The 16,503-nt window shown below is 48.3% G+C and overlaps 1 protein-coding gene across 21 annotated transcripts in view; it reads right to left on the bottom strand.

The window, feature by feature from the left end:
* Nucleotides 1-751: 751 nt before the first annotated feature.
* The window catches only part of mark3a (MAP/microtubule affinity-regulating kinase 3a), a 44,187-nt gene continuing 28,435 nt past the window's right edge, over nt 752-16,503 (bottom strand). For 3 of the 21 annotated variants that reach the window (XM_030117742.1, XM_030117740.1, XM_030117741.1), the window contains exons 11-19: nt 15,054-15,166; nt 13,715-13,862; nt 12,933-13,150; nt 11,784-11,887; nt 11,158-11,337; nt 8,795-9,067; nt 7,868-7,894; nt 2,683-2,727; nt 752-1,677 (exon numbers count right to left, since the gene is read on the bottom strand). In XM_030117742.1, the coding sequence (XP_029973602.1) occupies nt 1,332-1,677; nt 2,683-2,727; nt 7,868-7,894; nt 8,795-9,067; nt 11,158-11,337; nt 11,784-11,887; nt 12,933-13,150; nt 13,715-13,862; nt 15,054-15,166 (1,454 nt within the window). In that variant the 3' untranslated portion in view covers nt 752-1,331. Of the gene's footprint in view, nt 1,678-2,682; nt 2,728-4,194; nt 4,537-7,867; nt 7,895-8,794; nt 9,068-11,157; nt 11,338-11,783; nt 11,888-12,932; nt 13,151-13,714; nt 13,863-15,053; nt 15,167-16,503 lie in introns of all 21 variants that reach the window. The other 18 variants (XM_030117749.1, XM_030117746.1, XM_030117758.1 and 15 more) reach the window with 16 other exon arrangements.

Genomic DNA, 16,503 nt, shown 5'->3' on the forward strand with positions numbered 1-16,503 from the left:
GAAGCTGAGAAGACCAAAGCAGTTCAGGAAAACCTCAAACAAAACGTTCATTTTAGAGGAAGTTTGAATCCAGTCTGTTTCAGGCATGAAATATGAAGGTGATTACTGGAAATGATCAACACTGAACGCGGAGGATTTCTGGGTTAAACTTGTGGAAGTTTGAAAGGTTCTTGCTGCAGTGACACTTCTTGGATGTTTCATCAAAGGTGTTTTCAAGTGACTCCAACAGTGGAGGGTGGGGATGAACATGATTCTCTGGGGGGGCAGGGCCGGTCCCTGGACTTCCAATGGAGCCTCAGGAGGACGGATCCGTCCCTCCTTGAGAACAGCAAGGCACTGAGAAGTTTACAGAACATTTCATATTCATCCTAAATCAAACATTTAGAAATGGTTCTAATTTTCCAGTATGTGGGTTTCAGAGAATTTTCATTGTTCCAAAAGGAAAAGAATCTCCAGGGAAAGCAGCAGCGCTGTTCTCAGTGATCAGTCTGGAGGTTAAACCGAAGGGCAGCGGGGAGCTGCTGCAATGGCGCCACCTGTGGCTGGGAAGGGGTTTTACATCACAGTTCTCAAGCCAACACAAGGACCCACACTCGCACGCTGAGGGGCGATTTAGGGTCATCAACTGACCCGACAGGCATGAGGAAGGCGGAGAACCAGAGGAAACCCACACACACACACACACAGGAAGAACATGCAAACTCCACCCAGAACAGTTCCACATTCATAAAGAAAGCAATGAGACGCAACGTTCAGTTGACAGACACTTTAATTGAGACATGAGTGACCCCCCCAAACCATGTGGCATTTACACAGACCCCCGCTTCATCTCTACATCTGAACGAAATACAAAAAAAGAAAAAAAAAATGAAACAAAATGAGTACTGCGGTGAAGCCGTGTTGAAAGTAAGATACATTATTTACACTGAAAACTGAACGCTACGTAAATTTCCTTTTTCTTTTTCCAGGAGAGAGAGAGAGAGAGCGAGAGAGAGAATGAGAGAGAGAGAGAACGAGAGAGGGGGGGGAGAAGATGAAATAAATAAGACCAGAAATGTTTTGTTTGTCGTCATCGTCCACATTCACAGCATGAAAAAAAAAAAAAAATCATATTCAACTGGTTATGTCGCCCCCGTGTGGCCGTTAGTAGGTAATTCAGTGATTATTGCCAGAAGCTTTAATCTATACATTATAATATTCAATACATACTCTGGATTTTGTTTTGTTTTAAAAAAGAGACATTTGGAAACTGCTACTTGGATGATTGTACAGCTTAAATATATATATATTTATGTATGTATTTATATATATATATATTTAAACTATTTTGTTCATAGCTTTAAGTCGTTGGCAACTTTGGAAGCAATGTTTTTGAAAGCGATGGATGATCCGGATATCCGCTTGAAGCGCACGCCGTTGAGCGAGAGGCGGGGCAGCTTGCACACCTCCATCTCCCACTGCACCAGGTTCTCGGCGCGCCCGTCGCCGTGCACGCACAGCAGGAGGAAGCTCTCCTGCTGCTCGTAGTCGCAGTTGTTGGCGTCGAGCACCTTGCGAATCTCCCGCATGATGTCGCAGGGCTCCATGGAGCTGGTGGTCCTCATACTCCAAGTGAATCTGAGGGAGCGGGGCTTACTGTCTTTGTTTTCCCCTTTTTGATCCCCAGGTACATGGCGACTGTGGGGAGAGAGAGACACACACACACACACACACACACACAAACACACGCAGGGGTCAGATCCTCAGCGATCCCTCGGCCACAGCTGTCCCCACACCAAAAGCACAAGTCGTCAAAATATAGTGCAATATGTAAGACTGAACAGATCGCTTGTTCTCCACTCGGACTGTAATTCAGCTCTGCGCCACCAGGCGGAGTCCCGAGCCCATCAGAGAGCTCTCACTGCACCCTCTAGAGGGCGAATGTGGAACTGTTTCAATCTTACATATTGCAGCTTCAAGCAGAAATCAGTTTTTTCCCCACCAGAAACACTTTCAAACCCTGCTTGTCTCATGACATCCACTCTGTTTCAGCCAAAAGACCCTAAAGCACGGCCGAAAGTAACTTCAGGTAACTATTTCACTCCGATATTGACTTTATTGGAAAATCTTAACAGAAAAATACTGGATAAATGTAGTGAAAACTGCTGTAATTCAACTTTGTAGCACTAGGTGGAGAATTGCGTCACTTTAACTTCTTCAAGTCAACAAAAGCAGAAGAAACTCCATCCTCTGTTATCAATTTATTTTTAATTCAATGCAATTCAATTGATGTAATGATTTCTCAACACATGACTGAGTGGATTCATGGAAACCTGTTAAAAACCTGCAGGAGGAGCTTGAAAATGCTTCTTACTGCCTTGCTGGGTTTTTCACAAGACGATATTGAACATGTATGTTCTGTCTGGGGGGGGGGGCGGGACGCTCATGCTGCGATGGAGCCCACATGCTAACAGGCTAACATGCTAACAGCAGCAGCAGCAGCACAGCTGGCCATGCACAGCAAACCCTGCAGAGCTATGCAGAGATCTGGATCAGACAACCGGGCCGGGGGGGTGGAGCGCTCTGAGGGAGGGGGTGGAGCGCTCTGAGGGGGAGGGGCGGAGGGGATGCTGCTGCAGACGAACACAAGCTGAAGCCCACCGTCACGGGGTGGGTGGGGGGTGGGGGGGGGTTAAACCTCACCTTGAGCCCTCAAGTCTCCCGTTTCTCTCAAACTCGGTTGAGACTCTAAACAAGAAGATCGGACATGAGAAAGAGGAGGAGGAGGAGGAGGGGGAGAAAGAAGAAGAGAGATGTGGGTTGTGCTCCGATGTAAATCTACGACATGACAAATCCAGTGAAATCTTCATGAAGCAATAAATTAAGAAGAGAAGAGGAACGACGACGTGAGTCACCAGGAAAGAAACCACAGAAGAAGAAATGGAAGCTGGTTTTCCTTCCATTGACACCAAGTGGAGATGAGAGAGGAAAACAAAGATGGAGGCTCAGATCCTCAGAGGGAAGCTGGACGAGACGCACGTGCACGCACACGCACACACACACACACACCTCACCCGACGTCAGCTCAGACCTCAAACTCAACGTTCACACCAAAAACATTCAGACTTTTTGCTTTCTTCACTCACAAAAGGACAAAAAAAATCATCAAAATGTAAAAATCTAAAACATCTTGAGTGAAATTTAACTAACTGAACACACGAAGTTTAAAATAAACATTTGTGAAGTGATAAAATGATCTTATTCTATTTCTAGACGTTTTCTTAAATTCTAATAGTTAAATCCATTTAATCTCTTCACACAACGTTGTGCAATTTCATATGAATTTTTTTTAACATTTCATCTTTTCTCTTAAAGATTTATTTGCATTATTTTTGATACTTTTACTTCAACAGAAATTATTTTTACTTTAAGATTACTTTTTATTAATACTTAAAAAAAACCCTTAAAATGTCTTTTTCCCCCCAATGGAACTGTACAATTATAAATCCTATTCTATTCTATTTAAATGTCCTACTTTTTCATTTTTTAAGTTCAATTTTATTATAATTGAATCATTTATGGCCTTCACGTATCCCTTTGTAATGTATGATTTTACACCCTCAGGTTTTACTTTAACTTGGTCTTTTATCGTTTCACATATTTAAATAGAATAAAATAACATTTAAAGCTTCATCAAATATATAAAATGAACCAGATATTGAATCTATGTACAATAACAATTTTAAGAAAACATGTTTCTCACCTTGTAGCTTTAAAATATCTAATTCTTAGTGAAAACCTGTGCATCGTCTCATTTGTCCTCCTGGTGTGTTTGGACGCTCTGGACGTTTGAACGCTGGATCAGTGGAAACCTGATCAAACTGATTTCAGCGTTTCGGAGAAGCTTCAGTGGCTGAATCGTCACAAACAGAGAAAATATGACCCTGACAGGAAAAACCACATGGAAACCACCTCTCTGCTCCCAGCATGCACTGCAGCGTGCAGCACGGATAAACAAGGAGGAAGAGGAAGAGGAGGAAGAGACTCCCGGAGAAAAACAAGAACAACGTCCTGACAAGAAGAGGACGAGTGCAGAGACTGGACTGACGGACTGGACGGGTCCAGGTCGACCGGACAGGCTGTGAGGAGTCACGACCCGGGACGGGGGAGGGGGGGAGGGGGGAGGGGGGGGGGGGGGGGGGGACAGGCCCTTACTCTAGATCTTCATCTTCCTACAACTCTCTATATCTTCTGCTCCTGAATCTGGAAGAAAGAAGGGAATCTGAGGATAATCTGGACGAACACATGAGCAGAACCAAAGAAAAGAAAAGAAAAGAGAGGAGGACAGAATAACTGGATGGACGGCATGAGGATGGAGAGAAGCAGGGAGAGATGGAGGAGGAGGAGGAGGAGGAGGAGGAGGAGGAGGAGGAGGAGGAGGAAGGACAGGCGACAGACTGGAGGGCCGGAGACTTACTAAGGGTCTTCGCTCCCTGGGAAGAAGGGTTGACAGGACCAGATTTGGCCGTCTGCCGTTTGGCCGGGTCAATACTGACCCTGAGCAGAGAGGAAGAGCAGCAAGAGGTCAAAGGTTAAAGGTCACCAGGACAGAAACACACAGACAGTGAGGAGGGGGAGGAGGAGGTGACTGAACCAAAAACTCATCCAGACGTGATGAGAGGTTTGAAAGTGAGGATGTACGGAGGCCCGGAGAGGACAAGACGCAGCCGGAGGCCGTCAGACCGCAACAAACAAACAAACAAACAAACAAACAAACAAACAAACAAACAAACTGGGCTTCAGGCTGTTTATAACCCCGAACAAAAGACACTGCGAGATAAAAACCAGCTCCACGACTCCATGTGAGCACAAGGACCAAACTCAGACTGAATGCTGCACAGAAAAGACTGAAAGACTCAGGAGTTTTAAAACAGAAGCGGAGAAAGAGACGGAAACACAAAACCAGAAGAAAGTGACCTGCTGCGAGCCACAGGAGGCTCCGAGAACCACCCGAAACCCGACAGGCGGGAGGAAACGTGACGGACAGGAGCTCAAACCAGAGAGAAGAACAACGGCCAAAACACAAGAAACGACCGAATGAGGAAAGAAGACAGAAAAATACACCTAAAGAACAGAAAAAATGACCTCAGGCTGGATGTTCACACACTAAAAACCACGACTGAGAGGACATGAAGACAAAGAAATAAGAGAAAAAGGAGAAATAAACTCAGAAAAACCAGAGGACAATCACGAAAAGAGGGAGAAATGAGCAAAAACACACAAATCATCCAAAATGAGGGAAAACGATCAAAGAATCACTGAAAGACCAAATCTCACTGAAAAACAACTGAAAATAAGGACGAATCGTACAAACTGCTGAAGAGATATCAGACATGATTAAATAAACCAAATTAAAAGTAGAAAATTAAGAAAAAAAAAAAACAGGAAGTGAAGAAAACTTAATGATTAAACCCAAACTGTGAAACTTAAAACTTCCACGACCAAACAAAAAGCAGCGACTTGAGACCAAAGTGACAAACGGAGCTTTAAACCCAGAGATGCTCATGAATGCCCAGTCTGCTGGCCAGACCCCAGCTTCCTGTCCGTCTGACGGCCTCTCGCCACGCGTGGTGCGTTCAGGGTCTCCAGGGGAAATGAGGACAAACAGAGAAAGCGGAGTGAGACGTGGAGTGGGGGTGGGGTAGGATGAGGATGATGAGGGTGAGGCTGCTGGAGGAGGAAGGCCGTCTGAGGACGGACCAGCAGAGGGCGCCAGGCGTCCAGACAGGAAACCAGCAGAGAGAAACTGACGGGAAACCGCCGGATCCCGACACGAACCGGACTGGGACCGGACTGGAGCCAGACAGTCTGCTGTGCAGCCTGACGGATCAGACAGGAAGTGATGTCACCAGGCCCGAGCGCCACTCAAACCAGCGAGCAGGTTGAACCATCGGAGCGTTTCCTCCGTCTGCTTCCACTCAGCCACCGAACCACCTCCCTTCTCTCGCGGCTACCAGCGTCGTTCAAGGCTTCTCGACAATCCTGCGCTCTGTTTAGCGGCTGTTAGGAGACGTTTCTGTTTCCGTCACGAAACCGTGGAGAAAACGGTCACGTTATATTTTGGACCAATTCAGTCACTAAACTCCTTAAGATTAGTGTTGATTTTCATAGATTTTCTGTATTTCTGCAGTTTTGTCTTAAGTTTGATTACTGAGATTAAAAAAAAAAGAAAAAAAGAAGCTGGAAAAACCTTCAGCGGAAACAAAAATAAAGACAAGCTGTGGCTGTCAAAAAAAAAAGAGAGAAGCTCTTAAGTTTACCACACACACACGCACGCACACACGCACGCACGCACGCACACACGGGGTTGTTCCTCCTCCCGGTGGGAACCGGAGCAGCAGCCGTCAGAACAGACGAGCCAGACGGAGGCGAGCGGACGAGCAACACATGCAGAGGTCAGAGGTCACACGTCAGCGGTTAGTGGAAGCAAAGCTGCTGCAGGTTCACACAGCCTCAGAGCACCTACACCTACCCACACACACACACACACACCCAGCCACACGCAGACACAAACACACACACACACACACACTCAGCTCCACACAGGAAGTGGTCGCTGTCAGATTAAAGGTGTTTGTGTGTTTTCAGGTGTTTTTTCATCTCATGAAGGAATAGTTTGAGATTTCATGGTGATTTTCTGTGCAGTTTTACTTTACATTTGTATATTTGAGACATAAGAACTTGAAGTTCCTCAAAATGTCAAATCTCTTCAGATTTAAAAGTTTTATTAAAAAAAAAAACAAAAACAAAACAAAAAAAACACAGGCAGCAGTTTGAATAATCCACCAAACATTAAGGGTCTGCCAGACTAAATATTAAAGTAAAACATTACAGCCGTTATAAAATATAGTATAACATGAATTTAATGTTTTCCTGAACCATGAAGGGGAAAACAGAAGATGAAGGAATTTGTTTTAATCACAAGACATGTATGAATATATAAATACAATAAACACACTTTTTAATATTCATCACTGGTTCTAACAGGAGATTAAAGGTTTGACTTTATTTTCACTCTGTGTCCATCAAGTTGATATCTGTTTTTACATCTCAGTGCTCTCTCCACAAAACGTGAAATAAACCAGAAGAAACGACTGTGCTCTGGTTTTAAAGCACTTTGTTTTGATGCAGCGCTGCTGCACCTCCCTGTCAGTAACACCACCTCTGTCCACCTGGTGGCAGCAGAGAGTCACTCTCCACCTGGACATCGTCCCTCATCTCCCCTCGGAGGACGTCCTTCCAGCTCTGTGATCATTTTTAACACAGCACGCACGCACACGCGCACACGCACACACACTCACGAAATGACCCCACAGCTGAAGTTAAACCTCCAGTCTAACATTTAATCAGTTCCAGCGCCGCGGTTCGATCATAAACGCCGGACATAATGTAATCACTCCGTTTGGTAACCGGCCGCAAAGCGGCAAATTAACCAAATGAGAGGCGACGTGCGAAGCGAGGAGTAGACGGACGGTTCAGGACAGAACGCCGGAACGCCGCCGCTCGCTTTTCATCCGTCTAGAAGAAATGAAAATGGTGCAAGACAGAAAGATCAAACTATTCCTTTGAGAGTGATGGAGAGGATTGAACCTGGTGTGTGTGTGTGTGTGTGTGTGTGTGTGTGTGTGCGCGTGTGGGAGGCAGTGTTTCAGCAGTGTGTTAGTTCAGTGCCAGCAGCCCAACACGTCTTCAGTCGACTCTCAGGAAGAGCAGAAATGAAAAAAAAAGATTTTTTCAGTGAGCTTTTTCTCGTTATGAGTGTTTTGTTGTTGGTTTTTTTTGTTTGTTTGGTTTGTTTTTCATTCGCCAGGCAGCACAGGAGTCCTACCTTTTGGTAAACCTGAATGACATGTTTCTACAACAGAACCAGACAAAGAAACAGTGAAAATGGTGAAAGGAGTGAGGGGGGAGAAGAGGGCAGCATGAGGGACTGAATGAGTCAACAAAAATGGGGTGATTGGAATCATCAACAGTGGAAAAGGGAGGATTCGTCTTTATTTATCAAATGACTTCACTTCCTGGTTTCGGGACGCTGCCCGGCTGCCGCCCAGAGAATCACTGCTGCTGAGGCTCATTCTTCTTCCTGTCAGAATTCAACAAACCCGATCAGCCTGATGCAGCCGGCGTCGCCAGAAGTCGACAATTTCATGATTTTAAGATCACGTGCTGTTTTTTTTTGTTTTTTTTTTTGAAGCTCTGCAGCTCCCCCTAGTGGCCGGCAGCTGCATGACGGTCAGTTATTGATGCTGAGGCCGAGACTCACGGAGGAGCAGCTGGAGGCTCCTGCTTTCTGACGCTGACCAACCAGTTGAGCGTTTTGACGGCAGCAGATAACAACCTGCCGGGTGTGTGACGGCGAAGCGGAGCTCGACTGAACGACAGCCGTCTACAGAACACCGAAACCACATCAAGACTGCCCCAGGCTGCATCAAAACTAAAAATTAATTACTTTAAAATTAATTCTTCTTCCTGATTTCTTCTCTAACATGACTAACCAGAATCCCGTCTGTCCGGTAGCTCAGTGGCGCCCCCTTCAGGGTGTCTGTCCCACACCTCATGAGCTGAACAGGGGATTGGACGCCATCGTTTCATGACTTCACAGCCGTTTCACTTTCTCTGGCGGGCAACCGGGCAGCGCCGGGGGCAGATGAGGGCGTAGCGGGCGGGGGCGTCTCCCCCGGGCGTGGGACTAACCGTCCTGACTCTACGCTGCTGTCTGACGGCTCGGCGCCGGACCCGACGGCCCTCGCCTTACCTGCGGGTGAGTTTGGAGGTCAGCTTGGAGAACAGGTTGCTGGTTCCGCGGCTGCGGGTCTGCGAGAGCGGCGTGGCGTCGTGCGAGTGGGTGGGCGAGGCCGGCGGCCCGTTGTACGTGGCCGTGCGGCGGTCCCTCAGCTGGCCGCCGTGGAAGGTGCTGCGGCTGGCCGTGCCGCGGGGGAAGCGCAGGCGGTCGGGCGTGGTGGCGTTGGCGATGCTGTGGGTGGAGGCCACCGGGTTCCTCTGGCCGCCGGGGGACACGGCCACGCTGCTGGGGGGCGGAGGAGGGGGGAGGGGTCAGAAACACAGCTGTGATCCCAGAGCCGACCAGCAGGGGGCCACGTCGAGGCCTCACCGCAAATCAACCCCACCTCACATTTCTGAACCATCAACGGTAAAACGTCAGCTCATTCACCGGTTCTCCACCGGTTAGAGCATTCTAAGAGGTTTTATTTTTGGAGTATTAACACAGTTTCAAAAAGCTTGATACAAGACTGAGAAACTTTAAAGATTAGAGGATAATCAAGTTGGACAAACTTTGAAATATCATGTTTTACTGCAGACTTTGATTCAGTTTAGTTTGTGATAGATTCTCAATATACCGTCAATCTTTCCATGTTACCCTTTATGATGTATTCTACATAATATTCCAGCTTTGAAACATGTTTGACAGTGAAACTTTTCAGACTCGATTCTCAAAGTTTCACAGTAAATTAGATTTTACATGATCAGAGCAGGTTTGGTTCCTTCATCATAACTTTATCATAAAAGTCTGCTGCAGCACGATGCTACAGCGTTTTAAAATAAAATCAAAACATGTTAAAAAATTCCAAATTTTGCTGTTTATTCAGAATGTTGACTAACATTAAATATTTGGATCACGTTTATTTTGATCAATAATGTGAAATGACAGTGGAGGGTTGTTATGTTCTACCACGTCCACCTGGTGTTTAATCCTGAAGAATCCAGAAGAATGAGGCTGTTGGAGGATAAGCGATGGAGCATTCAGCATTAGAACACCATCTATCACATGAACAGGTGAACGATTGGAAAGGAAACACTGAAACATCACTTCTCCCTCTTCCTCCTCCTCCTCTTCCTCAAACAGACCCGGAGCTGGTTGCAGCTACATCTAGCCCTACAGCTGGTTAAACCTCGCAGGGTTGGAAATGAACAAATGAGAGACAAACCGTCCGAAGAGAAAAATAATTTTCTTTATACATTTCTTTCTTTCCCAAATATACTTTAATTCTTAGCCTTTTTTGTTGAAAAAAATAATAATAATCTCAAACTGGCCACCAGTGTAACTCCCAAGCTCAGCATACAGCAAAATGCTTGTAATTTAACACCAGCTTCATTTTCAGATCTGCTGCTTCTATCAGAACCATCACTGCTCCACCTGCTCCCACTGCGCATCGAGAAAACCATAAGCTCCTGTAATCTGACACCACTCACTAAACTGTCAATGCAGCAAAACCATCTACTTCCTGTAATTTGACTCCAGCCTCATTGAATCACCAGTTTCTCCTATCAACACATCAGCATCTCAACCCTTGGAATTTGACACCTGCTTCATTATCTTGCTGGATTTAATTCTAATAAAAGACCAAAACTTCACGTAATTTGACTCCAGCTTCATGATACCAGCTGATTTCGGCAATGAAGCAGCAGATCAAGTTCTTAAAGCTACAGCTGCTGGCAAAGGCACAAAAAAAAACCCTATGGAGTCCAGTAATTTGACACCAGCCTCTGTTCCTTTTTCTATTCATGTTCCAACTATCGCGTGTTGATTTCCAACCCTGAGCATGAAGCAGTGGATGAGTGATGAGCAGTTAGGACTGAAACGGAGCAGACGATGGCGGGACAGCAGGGGGCGCCGGCGAGCGGCGCGGGTTTGGCCGGCGTGCCGTCCGAGGCTCGGAGTACGGACGGGGGTGGGGGTCGGGGGATGGAGGAGAGTTCGGGGGGGGGACAGAGCTGGTGAGAGTTCAGTTCCTGCCGGTTTGTGGCGAAGACACGGAAAAATATCATCGCACACCGGAAGCGAAGGCGCCGCCGCCGCCGCGCCTCAGTGTGGCGATGCATATTTTTCTCTGCTCGTGCCTCCGGTTCCATCCACGTCTGAAAGCTGTGCTCATCATACACAGGTCAAAGCATCAACGCGTCCGCCGCCTCTCGATAAACCCCCTCGTGGCTGATGAGCACAAATTTCAGAAACCTTGCTGCTGGAAAAGTGTCCATGGTTTAGTCTGAGGGGTTACAGAGTGTGAAGCCGGCTGGATGTGCAGGTTAGCGAAGGGGCCGGACACGGGCGGAGACAGACAGACGGGGGGGTTTGGGCGGGGTTCCCTGCCGTCTTACTTGGGCGAGCAGTAGTCCAGAGCGTAGTAGGAGTGGGGCAGCGTGGCCCAGCCTGCCTGGCAAGCGTACAAAGGGCCAACGGTTTGATACCTCAGCCGCACCGAGCTGGACGAGGCGCCGAGCGCGGCGGCCGCGAAGGCGGAGGAGGCGGGGCTGGTGGCACAAGCCATCTCGGTCATGCTGGTCGTGCCACCATTAAGAAAACAAACCCGCCCGGTCACAAACACACAGGCAGATATGGAAAATAAGATGATGAGACAGTGAGAAAGAGGGGAAGGTGAACAGAAGAAAGGAGGAAAAGAAAAAGAAAATCAGGGGAAGCAACAACAGAAATCACTTCCTGAAAAAGGAAAACTGCTGGAAGCTGGATGCTGTTATTTCTGAACTGATCCGACCAGAACCCACTTGAATTTCACCACATTCGCTCTCATAATGAGGGTTTTTTTTCCAACTGGCTGGAGAAAAAAAGAAAATGCTTCCAGACCGCAAACTGGAGAAGTCCAGAAGTCTCTTCTGGTGAATTCATACATAAATAAACACTGGAATTCGAAAACATGATGCAGAAAAACCAATGTGGGATGAAGGCGGAGGACTTCAGCCCGGTTCGGCTCGGTTCGGCTCCTCACCTGTTCTCCTTCCCGTTGGGAATGACGGAGAGCCGGTCCGTGTTGTTCCGGTCGCTGCAGACGTACGTGTTCCTGCGGGTCATCCCTGCCGACGCCGAGTTATTCTGCACACAAACAACGAGAAAACAGCCAAGCTTTTTACTGTCGAGCCTCCGGCGCCAGACGAGACAGTTTCCTCACAAACATCGGTCACAGATGAGATGAGAAAACCAAAACCAAGAGAATCGTGTCGCGCCTCCAGCTCATTTGGAATCAGGCTCCAACAGAAGAAGTCTTCAGCTCAATTACAAAACATTTTTAATCAGACGAAGTCAAAAGCCAATATCGGGAAGTAACATTAGCTCGGGTTTTGATCAGGCACAAGTCAAGGCCATCGCTTTTTGTGACAACAGCCCGACTCCGTCTCCACTGAAACGGGGCAAAACGTGACAATGCATTTCCACTCGAGACATCCTGCCGTTCCAACGCAGAAACGAGGAAACAAGCTGAGCCGGTTCAGCTTTCACAGTTCTATCAAAACATTTTCATTTTCCTGAGAGCTGAAACCTCGAGCCGACGTTACCCACGGTGCCGCCATGAGGAGCACAGAGAGTTCAGTCCTCTCAGACGTCTCCCTCGGGGACTCAGGTGGAAGCACATGATGAGAGCATTGATCAGCTTTCACGCCGCTCCAGTCCCACACAATCACGGCTCTATGCTCCTTTCTTCCCGCTCCAGCTTTTCTCAACACGAGGAAAGCTGAGCTGGATTTCCTCTTCAAAACAAAAAGTCGCTCGGAGTCACGGATGAAGACGGCGAAAAGCGTCCAGGTTAAAGTCAGAAAAACACGTCTCAGCAGGAAGAACGGTGAGACTGACAGACGCTTCGGCGACTCGGATCACAGAACCAGACCAGTTTCACAGTCAGCCTGAAGACGCTCCGGCGTGACAACGAGCTGCGTCCAGATGAAACCCTGAGCTTCAGGCGTTCATGTTCAGGCAGAATCAACAAGATCAGAGATTTAGGCTCACAGTGAGAGGGTTAAAAAAAAAAACACTGGTATTCAGAGTTAGATCTGAGCCAGAAGCAGCTCTTCGTCACGTCGGAGCCTCTGAACCGCGACCTGCTGACTGTGACCCTTCATTGGGGTTAAAGGTCATGGGGACTCACGCTGGGGCAGGTGGTGGTTCCTTTCCTGCGGTCGGGGATGTCGGCCTTGTTGGGGTTGTTGGCGTTGCCCAGCAGGGGGCTGGAGGGCGGGGCGGGGCGGCCGCCGGGGGTGCTGGGCTTGCGGAGCTGCACGCCGGCCTCCTCCTTGGAGCTGTTCTCCGCCGTGGTGGTCTGGCTCCTCTTGGGATGAGCCATCCCCGGGGGCACGTTCTGGCCCACTGCACACAGACGGACCGGAAAAACACACACATGAGCGCAGGACTCAAACACTCCAAAAAATATAGAAACCTGCAACGCATAATTACCAGCACATCCAAACTAATGGAGGGCGTCAAAACATGTCTGGATGCAACACAATGAACTCAAAGTCAAATTTAAACACGTCAAACACAGAACTGAGCCACCGCCTGGATCACCGAGCGATTAATTCAATAAAAACGGGTAAACCTGCGAGCACTTTGTGGATTGGCGTGCTGGATGTGGAGCGTGAAAGAAAGGCCTGCGTGTCATTTCAGCAGAGAGGACTCGGGACAAATGAAGGTTATCGACGAGGCGTTACATCACGGCAGCCGTCGCCGAGCTCGGCGGGCTGAAGAGCTTCCGCCGTGTGACCGCTCCGATCCGGAGGGCGGAGCCGAGGTCACCGCCGCCGCCAGATCCACAGTCAGTCCTGCTCCTCAAATCCTTCTCACGCCACCTCAGTGACACTGCATTCTCACTTCCCAGACCAGAGTGTGTGTGTGTGTGTGTGTGTGTGTGTGTGTGTGTGTGTGTGTGCTCACCCTGCTCGCTGTAGCGCCTCTGCTTGTGGTTGGAGGAGACGCTCCTCTGGACTTTGAGGTGGGAAGGCGACTGTCCGTTCAGCTCACTGTTGGGTCGAGGTTTGGCCAGAGACAGGTTGCTGCTGGAGGCCGACTCGCTGGGCTCCAGCTGAGGGCAGAACACACACACACACACACACACACACGACATAATCACTCAAACACAATGTCTCCCCATTTAGAAACATTTCTGTTCCGTTTTAGCTTCATTTCATCAGGAAGGTTCATTAAAATCATTTTGATACGGCTGTTGGTGGGGGCAAACACACACACACACACCACACACAGTCATAAATATACATGAACGGAAACACACACACACACGCTGTAAAAAAAATGTTGCTGATCCAGATGACAGAGCAGCAACGGAACCAAAACATGAAACTTTGGAGAGAACTGATCTGATCCATTCAATATTCAACACAGAAAACATGTTTGAAGGGATTTCATTAAATCATCACTCGCCCTAATTAAACTGAACTGAGAAAACTAGATTCTATATAGCTTAAATACATTTTTTAAAATAGCTTTATTTCAGTTGAATTTTTTTTAACGATTAGAAAAAAAACTTCCTGAATTTAAATTTTTAAAAAATATTCAGTAACAATGGTCACGAGCTCTTGTTTGAGGAATGTGTTTTTTTAAAGTGAAAAAAATGCATTTGAGTACCGTATATAAAAAGTAGACCTAATTTGTGTTGAAAACAGAAAAATTAAAGATGTCATCAGCTACAATCCCAGATTTCCACAAAAACAAATAAAAAGTCAAGAATAAACATGAAAAAATTCAACAATGAAACGTCCCGAAACTTTCGGTAGTTTTCTTACACATCTAAATATTTCTGCTGAGTCTTCACACTCACCTTTCTACACATTTCTATCAAGCGCTTGTGAAGCACTTTGACTTTACTATCAGAGAAATAAAACCCGATCTGACTGAAGGTTCTTCACTGAGCCGCTGACATCTGCTCCAAAGCAGCTTTAATCCCCTCAAATCTTCTCCTAGTTTTTCTCGGCAGCGAGAAACTTTTCTTTTCTGATCACGTTGCCTCAGCCTCTCTCTGCAGGAGCACAATAAATCCTCCCATCATCCCCTGCACCTGTACCTCCATCCCGGCTGCGGCTCCAGCGGCACCGCCGGCCTCTGAGGGGATTTTAACCGCGGCACTCAGCTGACGAAGCTCACAATTCACTGCCGGTGCAGCCGTCGTCAGCGGAGCGGCTCCAGGAGGGGGAGGTGGGGGATGTGGTGGGTGCAGTGCGGTGTAGCGGTGTAGCGTATGGCGGCGCGGCGCCGGTACCTCGGAGGCCTTGCGTCCCAGCAGCAGGTAGGTGGCCGTGATCTCGTCGTACTTCATCTTGGCCAGAGAGTCCTGGATCTTCTCCAGGTTGTAGCCCATCCCCACCATCACATCTGCACACAGACAACAGGCGGCTGCTCATCTCCACGGGCTGCGAGTCAACCGACCAATCAAAAGCTGACTGAGTCGGAATAAAACAGCAGAAACGGCGAGAAAGAAGCCCTGCAGGAGGGCTGGCTCTCATGAAAACACTCTGGTCCTCCATGCTACAAACACTGATTTTGTTGAATTTGGATTATTTTTCCTCGTCGACTTTCTGTCTGAAGCTGCTGCTTCCACATCAAACCTAAAAATGAAGAACATCCTGAAAGATTAAGCTACAGAACCAACTTCTAACCGGTTCACTGGACTCTGAATGGAACATTCCCGGCTTTAAGGCCTCCTTGTTTCCACTTCCTGGAGCTGCGGCAGCCTCTCTGAGCAGCGCTGCAGCCTGACGAGGTCTCCGAGTGCAGCTCTGCCCTGATCAGCGTTCAGGCGACGCCGGAGACACCGGCTTCACTTCAGAATGACAAAAAGCCTCTTCCCGTCACGACGATCCTTACATTTCTGAACAGACGAGGCCTTTTAGGAGACGCGGCAGGCAGCACATGAAAGATTTAACCCGCCGGTCTGAACGGGAGGGGGCTCATTAAAGTTTCAGAGGACTGCGCCATCAGGCATGAGGAGGAGGAGGGGGCTCCTGATGGAGGAGGAGGGCGCTCCTGATGGAGGAGGAGGGCGCTCCTGATGGAGGAGGAGGGCGCTCCTGATGGAGGAGGAGGGCGCTCCTGATGGAGGAGGAGGGCGCTCCTGATGGAGGAGGAGGGCGCTCCTGATGGAGGAGGAGGGGGCTCCTGATGGAGGAGGAGGGCGCTCCTGATGGAGGAGGAGGGCGCTCCTGATGGACGTCTGGACGTTTCAGATGAAAACACACAGTCCTTAATTCACGTTCACACAGCAGCGTTTTGGAAAACGCTGTAGTTGGCGTGTTGCTTCACTCTGTTTGTGTAATGTCTCAGAACATCAGACTGCTGATAAAAAGCTCTTCCTTCTTTTTGCGGCCATTTCTACATTTCATCTCATCAGACTTTGAAGGATTTCACTGAAACTCCCTGCAGGACTGAAGCGCTGGGCGGCTTTTGGAGGGCGAGCCCCTCAGACGGCGGTCTGACCGTCCCGCCACCGCCACCGTCCCTCTCTCCTCTGAAAGCCGCTCTAATGTCATTACACTCGCCTCCCTCTGCTGCCGGACGCCTCCTTATTGGCTGGAATTAAATCTCTCCACGCCGACACGCAGAAATCTCCTCTGGCAGACGTGACGAATGGCGGCTGTGAGACGGAGGGATGGAGCCTGGAACACCTGGAGACGGAGCGGCGGATCCCTTCCTCCCCTCGGACGTCACCTCGC

This window comes from Salarias fasciatus, chromosome 19 (genome assembly GCF_902148845.1).
Source record: "Salarias fasciatus chromosome 19, fSalaFa1.1, whole genome shotgun sequence".
Classification (NCBI taxonomy): Eukaryota; Metazoa; Chordata; class Actinopteri; order Blenniiformes; family Blenniidae; genus Salarias; species Salarias fasciatus.